General features: G+C 40.3%; 1 protein-coding gene across 1 annotated transcript in view; it reads right to left on the bottom strand.

Annotated features, from left to right (window-relative positions):
• The window catches only part of MRC1 (mannose receptor C-type 1), an 80,630-nt gene that overhangs the window by 40,045 nt on the left and 23,945 nt on the right, over positions 1-16,640 (bottom strand). Inside the window, exons 5-9 of the mRNA XM_084781252.1 lie at positions 14,524-14,637; positions 10,777-10,923; positions 7,424-7,609; positions 3,939-4,096; positions 2,301-2,411 (exon numbers count right to left, since the gene is read on the bottom strand). Of these exons, the coding sequence (XP_084637378.1) occupies positions 2,301-2,411; positions 3,939-4,096; positions 7,424-7,609; positions 10,777-10,923; positions 14,524-14,637 (716 nt within the window). The remainder of the gene's footprint in view (positions 1-2,300; positions 2,412-3,938; positions 4,097-7,423; positions 7,610-10,776; positions 10,924-14,523; positions 14,638-16,640) is intronic.

Genomic DNA, 16,640 nt, shown 5'->3' with positions numbered 1-16,640 from the left:
TAGTTTCTACATAAATGCCATCCAGGTACGCCTGTAATGCCAGCACTGGGGAGACTTAAAAGTTAGATGCAAGCCTGGGCTATATATAGCAGGACCTTGTCAAAAAAAAAAAACCAACAAAAAACAAAAACAAAGGTAGCTGACTGCATCTCAGTAGTAGAGTTTTCACAGCTGTGGGTGTAAATCCAATACTACAAAAGTCAATCAATCAATTGCCATGTCTGTGCTTCAGATAGGGTCTCGTTCCAACTTTACTCTGTAAACACTGTTTGTGGATCCATGACCAAATGACAACGTAATATTTAGTCTCCACAAAGAGAACCTCTTAGATATTCTAAAAACAATACCAAACCACATAATAGAGAAAAATTTGACAAACCAGGCCATAGATGGAGAGAAATTCAGATGGCCACTAACTCAGAAACAAAAATTATGAGCCACATGACAAAGTGTCTTGTTTTAGGTGAGAATCACTGAGTTCACACAACAGAACAATCAGAAAACTGCATTATACAAATAACCCTGTTTGAGATGATTTAGCAATCAGAGATAAAATAAAGACCAAACTATGGAAGGTTTGAACCAAAACAGAACTTCTAGAAGAGAAAAAAAATACATAAAGAAATGAAGTTAAAAATACAACAATCAGATGGAATACAATAACTAGGGCTTTGGGATTAGTAAGCTGGATGGAGGGATAGGGAAAGGAAAGGAAGCTGAACATAATCTTAGGAAAATATAAACACTGGGACTACAGATAAAGTGCTTCTTGAGCAAGTGTGAGGAGCAGAGTTCAAAGTCCCACACTCTATGCAGAAGCTGGGCAGGTTTGGCAGCCAACGCTCAACCCAACACTCAAGAGGCAGAGACACGGAAGCCTCTGTTAAAGATGACTAGCGAGAAGAGCCAAAATTAGTGACCTCAGGTACAATAAGAGACCTTGACTCTGTAAATAAAAACCAAGGGCAATGAAGCAAGACACCCAGCACTAAGTTACACACATGTACACACACATGTACACACACACACACACACATACATCCAAACACATGTATGTACATATGCACAAACACCAGCACACACATGTTCATCCACATAAACACATACATAAACCAAAAGAAAAGAAATCTTTATAAATTCTCTGGCTCAAGTTTCTGGATGCAATATTAGGAGGAATTTTGACCACTGTTTAGACCCTTCATACATCTCTCACATGCTGTCATTGTTCTATCTGAAGTTTGTCTTTATAGCTCATTTGCCCTATACCAAGTTACATGTCATAAATTCTTGCTTTGCGGTGTTTGTTATCAGATGATATAACCACAGCCTAGCACTAAAATGCTATGAAAAGATCATTAGTTTTCACTTTGCCCTTAATTTAGGAGAAGTGAGAAAATACAAAAGAGGAAGAGCAGACAGGAAAACATTAACCATAAGCCTACACAGCTATTTCTGTAGTTTCTTTATGCTTTTAGAGATCATTTATAATATAATTTATTTTAGCTTCCTAGAACTCTGTGTGTGTGTCAGTGTTTCTGTGTCAGCCCCTGTCTCTGTGTATCTGCCTCTCTGTGTGCCTCTATCTACATATAATTTATCAGTCTACCTATCACACACACACACACACACACACACACACACACACACACACATATATATATATATATATAAAATCTATCTATCTACCATCTATCTATCTATCTGTCATCTATCTACCTCTCTGTTTGTCTCTCTCCATAGCTAAGGCTCATACACCATGGGTTTGCATGATTTTATTTAGCTGCGTTACTCAACAAAGTTGAAGACTAAGTGCCCTGCGTCTTACTGTGGTGATGTACTAAATAGCTTCCCCTACTGGAAGAAGCTGATCCAAAGCAACGTAAATAGGAAAGTGGTCAAGAATGGCCCACTATCAGCATGTCAGCATTTGAAATTATTCACTGGAAATGTTTTTAACTTTCCATAGGATTCGTTCCTACACAGCCCCTTCTCCCAGAGTCTCCTGGAGTCGTTGTCTCATCACCCATCCCATGTTTCTTTCAGTGCTTTATTGTATGCCCTGTTCTCTTTTCGGTTCTCCCAACATCCTAAGCAGAGCCACGGAGTAAGTTCACCTGCTCATTAACCAGAGACTGCCCAAGAAGACTCCAAGAAGAATGGGAGTATCAGACACAGTAAGACACTGGATAGTGACACAGTTGAAACATTGGCCTTTGATGATAAGTAAGCGCTGTCTCATACAAAACAAAGCCCACTGTGCCAAGTGGCCATCTTAATCATTGTGCACGGTCTGTACTCACTTTCCGGCAGCCTCTTTCTGCCTCCTCTGGTGCCGGAGCATGGGTTTGTGACGTCATCTTACAGATGTAACCCAGCGGTTCCTCACAGGCTCTATCTGCCCAGTACCCATCCTACAGAGCAAAAAGAAAAACAAATGATTATCTGTTTTTAGGACCTTGGTGCATTTGTTTCCTTCTGGTTGCTGGACCCAGAGGAAGCTAGCACCTACAAACAAATGGTGAAATCATGTCTTACATGTTAGCAGCATATTTGGCTCTAACTATACATATGTAAAGAGATTGTAAATCTAATATGGTTCTGAATCTTGAACATTCAAAGCCACTATGTGGAGGGAGCTAAAGAAAAAGTCTCAGTTCTAACAGGTCCTCATCACAAGATGCTGATGGTTCATATGTAGCCTCCTCTGGTCTTCACGTTCCTTAAGTGCATATAACCCATGCAAGAAAACATCCTGCCCCAACCAACCAAGCCTAAAGGCAAACCTGAGCCTGAAGTCTTCCTTCCTTCTCCCTGGCTGATGAGGGTGCTTGGGAATCAAGGTCAACCCTCCCACCTTGTGTAAGATATTATCTTTTCCTACTTCCTTGGACACATCAAGTTAAGATCTCCTCCTCTTTCCTTTATTGATAAATATTTTTGAAGAATTATATATATTATCCTTCTTTAATTATTCATCTCCAGCTCACTACAATCCAGTTCCCAACCCTACAGCCTTCTATAAACTACAGATTTTTTTCTTCTGCTAATAAGACAATATCACCCTTGTTTCTGGAGCCTCAACACTTACTCTCCTACGCATCCATCTTCCTCTCATTCCTGAATGTTACTCTCTGGCTTCTCCGATCCATACTTTGGGGAGATCACATCTACTCTGTTCTCAAGATTCTAATTAATTCTGATAATTTTAAATAATGAAACTAGTAGGTCACATTTATTAACAATTCATTTGGGCCAGGAGCTGTGCATATGCATAAACCTTTTTAATCTTCAGTTCCACATATGAGACGGATGTAATTATTATCCCCTGCACAAATGAGGGAGGAAGTTATACATCAGGGCTCATATCTATCATTTATTAACAGAAAAAATTCATTGATTACTGCAATCAAATTTACAACATGGAATAAATCATTTGCTACAAGGCCTGCATGTAAACTGAAAAATCAAAAGTGACTCCTCATCTACAGATTCTAGGGTGAAACTCAAAATAGAATCAACTAGCTCTACATTTTCTACTCAGAGCAACCAGTAGAAAAATATAACCAAAGCTTTGAGTTGTTGGACCAAATCATATACATACAAATGCACATACATACACATATATAAATGTATACATAAATATGTTCTACATGGTTCTGTATATACATGCACAACATGGGCACATAAATGCATATATTTCAGAAGTCAGCAGAGTGATAGTATTAGCTATTAGCTAATGTTACCTTTTAGCCAATGTTTATATTACCTCACAGTCTTCTTGACTTTGTTAGACCACAGTGAGACACTCAGGAAACTGAATATAAATTGTGGTACAACATGAATCTATATCAACAACAGAAGCAATCTCAACAGATAATAATCAAGGCAGAGAAAGGAGGTTCCCAGCAGCATTGTTAGGCACCAACAGCGCACCTCACCTCGCCTTTCATCACCACACAATCTTCCTGCCTGTTGTTTTCATGGCTTGGCTCTCCACGAAGCCATTTAGTGAACGTCACTGGGGTCCCATCGCTCCACTCAAAGAACATTTGAATCTTGATGTCGTTTAAACCAATCCATAACTCATCAGTTTTCTCTACACAGGAAGAAAAACACCTAAGTAGTTTATGTAGGGCTTTACAGAAGAAATACATAAGTATAAAAGTGGTACACTTCCCAATGGTCAGGAAGGTGTCAGAAAAGAGAGTACTGGGATTGTCCACTCGGCAATGCTTCCTTGATCCTATAGAACTATCATAAGATAACCTTCTACATGCAATAGATACATATCAACTACATATTATGACATCTACTTTAGGCTATTTGTTTTCTTTTCATTGTAAATGGGTCTGTATTTTTTAGTTACAATATTATATCTTAAGTGAGTTATAGAAATGAAGTGAGCAACTCCAATCTTGTGAATCTATGTTATTATTACAAATAACATATTTCTAGAATAATAGATAGATAGATAGATACATACATACATACATACATAATAGTCACCAATAATCAAATATATAATGGAACTAATCTGTAGTGACTGAAGATGCTGTTTCATGGCTACAAATTATAAAAACCCAATGCTATACAATTCAATATTTGCTTAATTTGTTTAACCTGGAATGGCACTGTAGCCTTTGGTCCCAGTCTTTGAATGGTAAAAGACAATGATTCCAAAGACTTATAACAATGGCATTTGGTAGAAAATGAGGAAAACTTCCTGCAAGAATTTCCCTAAATGGCTGCTTTTCTTCCTCCTGAGAGTTGTCAATCAATTTCATTTTTGGGGAAGTGCTCAAGTGGCCTTGTGCCAGCTCCAGCAGATGTTTCCAGCATCCTGAAGCCTAGGGACGGTGCCAGGATGGGGGCCCCTCTTCCTTTCACTTGAGTTGGCAGATCATGAGCTTTTGAGTAACAAACACAGACTTCAAAGAGGCCTCACATACCCTCAAAAACTTTAGGATAAAGACTAATGTAAAATTATATGTGAGTTTTCTGTGTACATTCCCTCTAATTTATTTTTATTAGTTTACAAAGAATTGGGCTTTATTATGTATGGTGTTCCCACATATATTTTTTCTTACTAAAATGTTTTCCTGTTAGATGTCTTGCAATTCTACTAATATTCTACACACACACACACACACACACACACACACACACACACGTTTATATTGTTAAATCCATTTTCATAAACAAGTTAAGGAAATTGTGTAAACTGGTACTCTTTCCTTGCACACTCAGGCTTGAGGTTATCTACTTTGTACTTTATTTCCATGAATAACATCAGAGTTTCTATCTCATCTAACTAAAATAGTTTTCTGAAAAGTTTTTATTAAGAAGCAATAATCTCAATTTTCTACTTTACTTTTATTAAGATTACTTTGTTCTGCTAAATAAGAAAATACTGTACTAAAATATTATAAATGATGTAGTTTAAATACTTTGTTATTTTTTAAGCTTTTTTTGTTGTATATGACTCTTCTTTTTTCTGCTTGTATGTCTGTGTACTGGGTGAATGCAGTGCCCACTGAGGGCAGAACAGGGCATCAGACCCTCTGAAACTGGTATTACGAATGATTATGAGATGCCATCTGTGTGCTGTGAACCAAGCCCAAGTCCTCTGCAAGAGTCATAAGTGCTACCAGCTGAGTCAGTTCTCCAGTCCCCTCATTCATTTGTTCCCAGGCTGAACTGAAATGAAACCTTGGTCATGCACCTTGGTCATGCACAGGAAATCATGGCAATAAACATCCTTGGTTCTGCTGTAGCTGTATCGTGTCATAGAGAGTAGGATGGACAGTATCCTGGCATCCTACGTGAGCTTCGTCCAGCGCTGCTCCATTGGCAAGCTTCCCAGCAGGGCATGATGAGCCTGACAGTGTTATTTATATGCTTTCATTGTGCTTACAACTCCATCACTTAATCTGAGTTTCCCAGGCTGGGTGAAGACAGAATAATTAAGACATTCATTATGAGCTGCAAAGAGTGTGTGTGTGTGTGTGTGTGTGTGTGTGTGTGTGTGTGTGTGTGTGTGTGCGCGCGCGCGCGCACGTGGGTGTTTGCGCGTGCATGCAAGCATGCACACATGCATGTCCATGTATGTAGAGGCTAGAGGACAACCTCAAACCTCACAGGCTCCAACAGTTAACTTCCCAGTGTGCCAGGCTGAGTGCTCAGTGACCATTGGGGATTGTCATGTCTCCATCTACCCACTACCAACAAACATATAAAGGATAATAATAAAACAAAAAAATAAACTGGAAGGGAACAAAATAAACAAACGGAAGAAAAAGAGCCAAAGGAAAAACACAAGAAGCACCCCAGCTTTATGTTCATTCTGGGAATCCTCCTCATTTTAAGACCTATGGGGCTGTACCCCTCGCCCTGCAGAGCCTCAAGACCACGTTCAGTCAGGTACTCAGAGGCAAACGATTCCCACTGGACCCTGGCGCTAGACCAAGAGTGTCTGCAAGCCTTTGCTATCTTTCTTCGCTCCTCCTATCTTTCTTTCCTCATGCATTTATTAAATGTCTTTTCCTGCCCTGAACTCTGGTAAGTTTTCAGGCAACGCGGGTCAGGAAGTGAGGCCCTCCATCACCACCATCCATTTCCTCTTGTTTTGCTGTGTGGAAATTTGGAACAGCTGCAGCTGCTCAGCAGCCCCCATCATCAAGAGATGGAACAGAGCATCACTCAGTCAGCACGTCCTGCAGGGACCCGGCTTTCTGCCTCTGGGATTGCTTTCCCTCAGAGCAGGCACCCCGAGACCACTCTGGTCAGCTAGCATTCTGACCACCCCCAGACCATTCTCGTCATCCAGGTTCGTATTTATGGTTTTGTACATTCTCTAGCTCATCTTAAAAGTATATGCCTAAAACTGAGATATAAATTTCTTTCAAAGGTTTAGGACAGCAAATATTATAGTCACTCACTTCTTACTCTGTGTGATACCACAGTTTAAAAAAAGAAAGAAAGAGAGAGAGAGAAGGAGAGAGAGAGAGAGAGAGAGAGAGAGAGAGAGAGAGAGAGAGAGAGAGAGAGAAAATCCCACGTGTGAGGCAATTCATTTACAGATGGTTTTTGTGAGCTATAATATTGGACTTACTAAAAACAAGCAACAAACACACGTGCACACATACTTCCAAATTTTGCACTGTGGCCAAGTTAAACACAGACATCCTCAAATCTAGATATGTGGGAAAATAATACTGAAAACCACCCATAAATAAAAAATACTTAATTTCTTAATCTTAATGATACAATTATTTAAACTACTAGATAGTCTTTGTGGGTGGAAGTACCATTTACTTAATATCAATGCAGATTGATTAAACTGAACATTTATAATTATATTTTCCAGGTATGGGTGGAGTGGAGGCAGCCGAGGTAAGCTTAGTGTCAAGGGGAAGTTTCTCACCATATCCTAGCTGTGAGAAGATGAAGTCAAATTCCTCGATGCTGTGAATACTTGCCAGGTCGCCGCCTTCCTTCCGACAGGCTTGCAAGGCATACCTCTGGATCTTCTTCTCCTCCCTGTAGATCCTGTAGCATTGGCCTGCATAGGGCCACCACTGACTAGGGCAGCCAGTAGGTATACCAGTGTCTAGGAAAAAAAGTTTAGAAAGCATTTGAAAGAAGGTTTTGTTTGTTTGTTTGTTTGTTTTTTAATTTGCAGCATTTCCACTGGGAGTTTGACTGTGCTCCAGTGAGTTATGGGCAACACAAATTGAACTTGGTGTAGTCTTTCTTTCTTTGGGGGGGGGCACAAGGGTAGAAGGGTAGACCTGGGAGAAGTGGGAAGTTGGCATGATCATAGTGTACCCTATAAAATTCCCCACTAATCAGTAAAAATATTATGTTCGAAAAATAAAATGAAGTCAAGGGCTGATGAGCCAAGCACATTGTTAGTGTATATGTGAGGCTCTGAGTTCAAACCCCAGAACCATGAAGTAATTAGAAGACAAATGAGAGATCTCTTTTATAAATCTGGACCTACAACAAGACCACCAACAGATCATCTAATTCTATCTGTCCTTATCACCCTCAAACCTGAACCAAGCATCTTCGATGTACTGTTTCAGTGTGGGAAGCCTGAAGCCTAATACATAATCTATCCTCTAAAAGACTGCAATATACCTTGTCCTCATAGGACACTAAGGAAACTGTCCTGCCCTGGAGAAAGAGCAGTATTCCTAATGGAGGCAGGAGACAGTATTAAGAAGGCAGTAGGCTAGGTGTGGACACGAGTGAGGGTCACCAAGGAACTTGTGCACCCATCATATCATGAGCTGCCACTTGTGCCTCTGAACTGACCCAACACCAATTATTCACTCCCAAAATATGCCATTCGTGACTGCGGCCATGAAAGCAATTTAGGTTCAGAAACTTTTTGAGCCAAACTTGAATTTGCCACAAGGGGGTTTTAAGCAAGCATATGAATCAAAGTAGCCGTGTGTGTGTGTGTGTGTGTGTGTGTGTGTGTGTGTGTGTGTGTGTATGTAACCGAAACCATAATAATACTAACTTACCCATCGTTACTACATCTTGAACTGCGCTTATAGAATACAAGCCATGCAAAATCATTATTATATAAATGAATCAGTGTTAAGCGTCTTCATTGTTTTATGAGAAGTTGTGGTCAAATGTCATAACCTTGGTTACATGTTGTAAAAACATTAATAGTAATGAGCTATGGAGAGCTACAGTGAAGATGTCTGAAAGGAAAGACACTCTCTTCTTCACAAGATGCCCTTGGACCGGGCCTGGGCCCAGGCACACAGTAAGAGCAGTGAGTGTTGCTTGGGAAAAAAGTGATATTATATTCAACACACAGAAGCTCCTTTTTGCTTTTTCACAGATGCCATTTACACATAACCTGTAATGTTGGGTCAGTTCATATATTTAAGCTGGATATTATGTGTTCTCAAATGTGCTGCTTCACTTGATACTTAATACTGGTCCCTTTGGTCACACTCTCACTTGGGTGGGGAGGGGAAGGATGAGACAGTCTAAGGGTGGCTTTGAACTCCTGTTATTTCTGTGCACTCTCACAGTTGACTCTTTCATCATTCTTTGAAAGAATGAATCCTGTTTCTCCTTAAAAGCAGAGACTACATGAGCCATCTTTAAGCACAGGCAAAATTGGAAAAGTTCTAATTTGCGATGCCCTAAGCTGTACTGCTATAAAACAGAAAGTTCAGATTTAAAAACTTTCCTTCTTTAGTACAGTTTCAAGTCTTGTTACTTTCAGGGGTTGCCAAAAAGTTAAAAGAGAGAAAGGAAAGGAAAGAGAAAGGGAGGGAGGGACAGAGGGAGGAAAGGAGGGAAGGAGAGAGAAGAGAAGAAGAAAAAGAAAAGTTAGCATAGATCTGAAGCCCTCTTGTGGGATGTTTTAATTTTCCTGTCTAGGAAACTGAAAATAATTGCAGGCACTGCTGAAGGCTTCAAAAACTTAACAGATGGGCCTGAAAAACATTTTAAAACATATCTAATGTGGCTCTAGCTCAATGGTAGAATGCTTGTCTATCACGCATGAGGCTCTGTGACCAGTGGCCAGAAGAGCAGAACACACAAAAAGTTTGAGAGCAGGAAATAGCCAATCCAAGTGAAATGAAGGGGAATCCCTTGGGACCAGCACAAAAGGCCCCTTCTTTTTCCGGAGGACCAGCACTGTGCATAGTGTAGCTAGCAATGTAAGCCATAAGCATCATTTTAGATTTTCTACTAGCCATAGTCAATTAAAGTGAAGCAAGCCAATGTCAATAATATAGCTTCACTAGATATATTCAAAAAATTAGTATTTTGACACACGATGGACTAAAATGAGATAGTCCATTATTACATGCTAAGTTTTGGAAATACAACATATATTTTACACCTGCAGCATACCTCAGTTCACACTAAACACACTGCATTCAACCGAAGGCCAATGGTTAATAGCTACAAGGCCGTATATTACTGCTCTGGAGAACTGTGGACACAGCAAGGACTGAAGGGTGCAAGACTGGATTCCTGCCAAGAGGGGACACCAATCAGGAATGCTACAAGGTTTTCACATGTGAAGTGAGGAAGGGGGTTGGTTTTTCCAGACAGGGTTTCTCTGTGCATCCCTGACTGTCCTGGAACTCACTCTGTGAACCAGACTAACCTTGAACTCACAGAACCACCTGCGTCTACCTCCTAGTGCTGGGATTAAAGGTGTGTGCCATCACACCTAGAAAAATGTCACAGATTTAAATCTCTGCTTAGGGAGTATATGTATACAGTGGAGTAGCTGTGACAGTGTAAAGATGGGGAGGCTAGTGTTGGGTGTAGCTGAGCAGGTGAAGCCGGGCAAGGGTGGATTTAATACAAGATTGATGTATGAATGAGATTTTGCAGGAAGAAGAGTTACCAACATTCATATTTTACAAATGAGGAACTTAAAACTGGTAGATTAAGCAATAAGGCCAAACAACAGAATTCTGACTTTCATTCCAGAGAAACTTAAAATTAACTTTTTTCTACTTCCCCAAAGTGGCAACTGCAGGTCTCTGAAGGAGAACCATATGAACTCTTCCAAGAAAGATGTAGCCATCCCTTCTGCAGTAGCCATAGAAGAGACAAGTTGCAAGCACGGTTGGGTCTAGAGAGCTTGATAAATATCATTATATTTACCTATAAATAATCAACGGACTCTCCAGACCCATTCCATGCACTTTGGCTGTGTTACGGTTTTATGTATCTTTACTTTCCAATATGCTATACATTTGACCAAAGAGCTCCACTTACCTGAGGGAATGATATACGGGTTCAGAGTGTTGTTGCCCTTTTTACAGATGTAGCCCAGCTTCTGAGAACACTCCAGATTCTCCCACTTCGCATTCTTTCCGGGGTTTAGTGACACGCAGCTCTTCCCCGGTTCCGGTGATGGACTTCCTTCAAGCAAATTGCAGAGTTAAAGTGGGACCACCGGCTTCCCAGATGTGGATGGCTTCTGCCTGCCAACCGACACACCTTTACGACGGCGTCCTCGGGATTTAATGGATCCCCATCCTGTCTTTTGCTACACATTCACAAACAAATATTTACTGAGTGCAAAGCAAAAGGCATGGTGGGTATCAATTAGGTTCCTTGTTGCTGGCTTATTCCAAGGCATAAAATGTTGATTACACAGTAGAGCGGTTTGAAATAACCACCCCCAGCAATGGATAACATTAGACCTTGAACTTTAAACTGCTACCATGATGGGTGATGTCGGGTGCCACCTAGAATGAACAACTAAATAAGAGGAATGTGTGCTGCTCCAAGATGCCCATATTAGCAATGTTAATGAAAACCCCAAAACACTAACTGAAGTTAACTAAAAAAAAAAAAAACAGGCCAGGTGACCTCTCTTAACCTTTCCCAATCAGAGAGAGGACACCAAAGTTAAAGATAATGAAAGGGACAAACACAAGGAAAGAGATCTGGAAGCCAATGTGCCACATCCACAGAACTAAGATTCTTAGTGTATTCAGTTGAATCTTTTGGAGCTATCTCCTCATTCGCTTCTTACAGGAAGCTGGTTAAAGAACCAGACTGGGTTGCAATGGACACATGCATCCATCCCTACATTCTCTGATGTATCATTTGTCTACTACGGTGGATACATGTCCTATCATGCATTCACCTAAGTTAACCTTCAAATTATCTCAGTGAGATATAAGACTACAAGAGGCTGGCTATTAAACTCTTTGTATACAGTTCTATAGTAGAGCAAATGGTCAGCTTTATTCATATAATACTTTTAATCACTAAAAGGAAGAATGAACCATAGTCGTCTAACAAGTAGTTGGCATTGTCCGAAGCATCTGAGCCCAGCCGTGATGCCCCAAGTTCCCTTGAGCACAAGAACAGCAGACAAATGATATCTTCACTTATGAAAAAAGGATGTCTATAGTCACATGCAATGACAGTTACTTCCCATATTTCAGAAGAAAAGGAAACCTTATTTCAAGACTCAAGTCATGGGACTGGGGATAGCACAAAAATAGATTAATCAATCATGATTTCTAGTATAAAACAACTCAAACAATAGCCCTGTGGTCATCCTGCACAAGAGAATACATTAAGATTGGAATTTCACAGTAAAATATAATCTATATATATGAGGGGGGAGAGAGAGAGAACAGAGAGAACAGAGAGGAGAGAGAGAGAGAGAGAGAGAGAGAGAGAGAGAGAGAGAGAGAGAGATTGTTTTTTACAGCACTGATAATTGGACTCAGGGCCTTGCGCATGCCAAGTGAGTGTTCTGCCACTGAGATTTTTGTCACAGTCCCTGAAGCCTACAGCCTCTAAAATTCTCTCTCATGTTTAAGTGATTTTTGGATTTTGGTTTTGGTTGTGGGATTTTTTGGGGGGTTGGGGCTTTGGGGGAATTTTGGGGGGTATTTTTGGGTGGGTGTTTTTTGTTGTTGTTTTTGTTTTGTTGTTGTTGTTGTTGTTGTTATTTTCAAGACAGAGTTTCTCTGTGTAGCCCTGGATGTCCTGGACTCACTTTATAGACCTTGAAGTCACTGAGATTGCGATCCCCCTGCCTCTGCCTCCCCATGTGCTGGGATTACAGGCATGTGCCACCATGCTCAGCTGTTTAAGCACTTGTAAAAATGCCACAGGGGAAGAGGACATGCTCAGTCCTGATGCGACTGATGAGCTCTGGTGGTGGGGGGCTCCCTTTTTCTGAGGAGTAGGAGATGGCAGGGATGGGAAAGAGGGAGAGAGAATGGACCATGAGGAAAAGATGGAGGGGGCTAAGTTAATTAATTAAAAATAAATAAAAATTCTATTTTATTAGTTTTTCTTTCTAAAAAGTAAAATTCAAGAAATGAAAAAACATTTTAAAGTCAAATGCTTATAAAAGGCACTTAAGAGAGGGAGGGGGAGAGAGAGAGAGAGAGAGAGAGAGAGAGAGAGAGAGAGAGAGAGAGAGAGAGAGAGAGAGATCCTAAAGAAAGGCATGGCCATCCACACTTGTGATAGCTTCTAACGCTTAGAAGGCAGAAGCACAAGCATCAATTGTTTGAGATAACCAGGCAATAGAGCAAAGCCAGGATGAGAGTGGAGTTGTGGGGAGAGGAGGAGGGGAAGGAGGAAGTAGAGGAAAGGGAGGAAGGAAGGGAAAACCTCAGCTTTTCAAACACCATCTCAATAGTGTCTACAGCAAAGCCGAAAAAGACATAACTAATGTACTCCCCTTCTTTCCTGCTCCACGGCAGACATCACTAATCAATAACTACACTCTTCTACAATAAACCAGGCTTGGTAGTGTGCTGCAGTTAGAGAGGCTGACAACACATGCCTGCTCCTACCCAACAAATGAAAACACTTCAGAACTGATCTTTATGTTTCTCTGAAGAATTGCTTCATATGTACAACTTACATACAGCAATCAGTTTCCTTTTGTGTTCTGTCAGCTTGCATATTATGACAACATGGAAGTGATCCAGGCACTCTACTTTCTAACTTCTAGATAATCAGAACTGCTGAAGAGTATCCCCTGATTGAATCGTGTATTGTCAATAAAATTGTTGATAAGTGTTTATTCTAGTATAGAATTTTATCCTCTGTGGTTGTGATAGTATTTTAATTCAATCCTATTATATTATAAACAGCACAAAACAGTATTACCATTGGCTTTAAGATGATGGTATTATTAAAAATATCTCATGACCCAAGATAATGAGAAATTCACCAACCCAGAACACAAAGTTCTCTTAAATTCATACTGTATACTTGTAGATATTTCTAGACACAAACATATGTGTGTAGCCTGGCCTCAGGTCACAGGAATGAAATTCCAGATGCTCAGGAGGCTGAGGTAGAAGGATCCCAAGTCCAGTGTCTCCCTGGAGTAGAGTAAATTCAAGGCCAGCATGTGTAATGCAGTGAGAATGTTTCAAAATTAAACGTACACAGAGGACTGAGGACACAGCTCAGGGCTTGTCTAATGTGCACAAAGCCCTAAGCGCCATCCTTAGCGCCACTTCAAGTGTGTAAGATAATTGATGCCTGTATAGCATTGTATATATCAGAACTATGTGTATCTTATATATAAGCACTTTTTAAGGGAATTTTTAAAGTTCAGGTAGGACAAGATAATCATCAAATTCAGGGAGGACAATGGCCACTTAAAAAGGGAAGCACTTAAATTTTATAATAGTTGCTGGATGATCTTTTCAAGCACAATGACAATGTTGATACAGCACAAATACATATTGATAGTGATAATTCTATTATCTTTAATCAATTGTTATCTTTGAAATGTTTCTGAATATAAAAACCTTAACAAATAAAGCTACTTGGAGAGTATAGACATCAAACAGAACACATCCTGACTGTTGCGATTATCCTGGGAGACAAGGAAACCAGGTTGCAGATTTCAAAGCATGATGGGAAGTGAGCTATGTTCCATTAAGTCTCTTTGAAGTCTCAGTGTAATGTGAGGAAGATATCCCGATGAATTACACTCAAGCTTAAGTGTACCGGGCTTAAGCTTACCTGGTAGCCAGTTCAGATATCGGAATGGGCTGCCTCCACTCCACTGCCAACCACTGCTGAAACTTAGACTGTTGAGCCCGATCCAAAGTCCCGAGCTCAAGGAACTGGTCAGTCCTATAAGGAAGAAGCCAAACACAAGCATGAAAGAGGTATTCAGAAATTACAGTGTACTTAAATCCAGAATTCGATATGTTGATCCAAATTGTAAGAGAAGGTGCTGGAGAGATGGCTCGGTGGTTGAGGGCACATACTGCTCTTTCAGGGGACCCTTATTAGGGTTCCCAGCACGCATGTTGGGTGGCTCACAACCATCTGTAACTCCTGCTCCAGGGGACCCAATGCCATCTGGCCTCCAAATACACTCATACACAGAAATTTTTAAATCAAATCTGTTTCTTAAATATGAGGGAAGCAGTGATTAATATCGCTAAAACTTTCCCTATAATCTAAAACAACTAGAGCCGTGGCCTGCATTGGCAGCTACAGAAAAGCTAGTGGGGCTCTGGATAAAGTTCCTGTGCAACGTAATTATTGTAGCACTGTCTCCTCTCTTGGGGATGCAAGGACCTCTTATGTGGACATGACTATGTTAACTCATGAAATAATGGCTTCCTTCCTTCCTTTGTGAGTAAAAATAAGAGTTACTTTATTAAAAACAGCAAAGCTTCTCTATGACAGAAAATATTTACTCAACACTTTGACCTGCGTTGTCATAACTCATTACCTCGAGTTTAAGTTTCATAGCTTATCTTGAGAATTGTAGGATATGTTTTAAATCAATTTTGCTACTTTATAAATGGTGATTAAACTGAAAATTTTAGCATTTCTGCCAACACAAGCAATGTTTTATTTAGGCAGATAATAAATAATAGTAACAGTGGTTTAGACTTCTGAAGCCCAATATGGAAATAAAAATAAAAATGCTGCACAGATCTGCTAACTTATTTTAATTTCTTACTGTTTGTATCTTTAAAAAAAATCTGAAGTAGGAATTTTCTAATCTTTATTGGGAAACAATTTGTAAACATATGCCTTGATTTATTAAAAAAAAAAAACACTGAAATCTGTATACATGTTAGAAGACAAACTTGCCAATCTATGCTGCCTGACCAATCTGAGGAACATTTTCCTAAGTGAAACTTCTGTGACAATGAGCAACTAAGCATTAAAGTATTTAGAAGCCAGTATTTGCCTTGTTGTTTCCAAGGCAAAAAAACAACATAAGGGAGAGAAAGAATGGAAGACCCAGAGAATCAGGAAAGATGCTGTAGAGAGAAGGATGCTGTACAGGCAAGCCCTCTCCCTGACGGACTCACTGTCGCAGTGACCATCTGCACAAGATCGAGTTCCTCAATATACCATCATAGATAGGGGAGGGGACTGAGGCCACACTCCTCTTGGAGGGACAATTGGCAATTAACAGCTGCTGGGGGGCATCATTTTCTTGACGGGTGTAGCCACTGGTAAATTACCTTTGTCCCAGGAAACAACTTTCCAAGGTCAGCCAAGAAACTCCAATTAAAACTCAATACACAACACACAAAAGGAGACTTGGAGGTAGGGAGGGGGCCTTGCTGAAAAGAATCAAGCAGGAATGCAATGTGTGAAAATGACTGAAACTGATTACACAAATGTCTGAAACTCTCCACAGATAATCTTTAATCATCTGTAACCTAACCACAAGAAAACAAGAGTTTAAAATATTATGGCGAAGCTAAACTTCGAACCTGAGACCATATGACAACAGTGCTCAGGTTCCACTGTTGTTTGGATTCAGCGAAAGTCACTCGGAAGAAGATCAAAGCCACTAAAATTGCTTCTGGTTTTCCATTAGCGTATACATGCGCACATTGGTGTCTTATGGTATCTTGATGCAGGGCACCATGACAACGTCAAGGAACAGACATCACATCTACCTGCCCCAATTCCAAGTACAGTATGCTTCCTGGGGAATCACGCCTGCATCCTGCCCTCGGTTTGTTCTCCTCTATCAAAGGCAAAGCCGAGAGCGAAACATCTGAGGGCACTGCCAAAGCTGATTCTCATCAGATCAGTAGGGATTTATTCAGATGTGTTATTAAACTGTCCCCAGTACTGGAGGCATGTGCTGAAAGTGA

Source organism: Acomys minous, assembly GCF_964271855.1.
Source record: "Acomys minous genome assembly, chromosome: 5".
Lineage (NCBI taxonomy): Eukaryota > Metazoa > Chordata > Mammalia > Rodentia > Muridae > Acomys > Acomys minous.
Note: the sequence above shows the minus strand (reverse complement) of the source record. Positions and strands in the feature narration are given on the sequence as shown.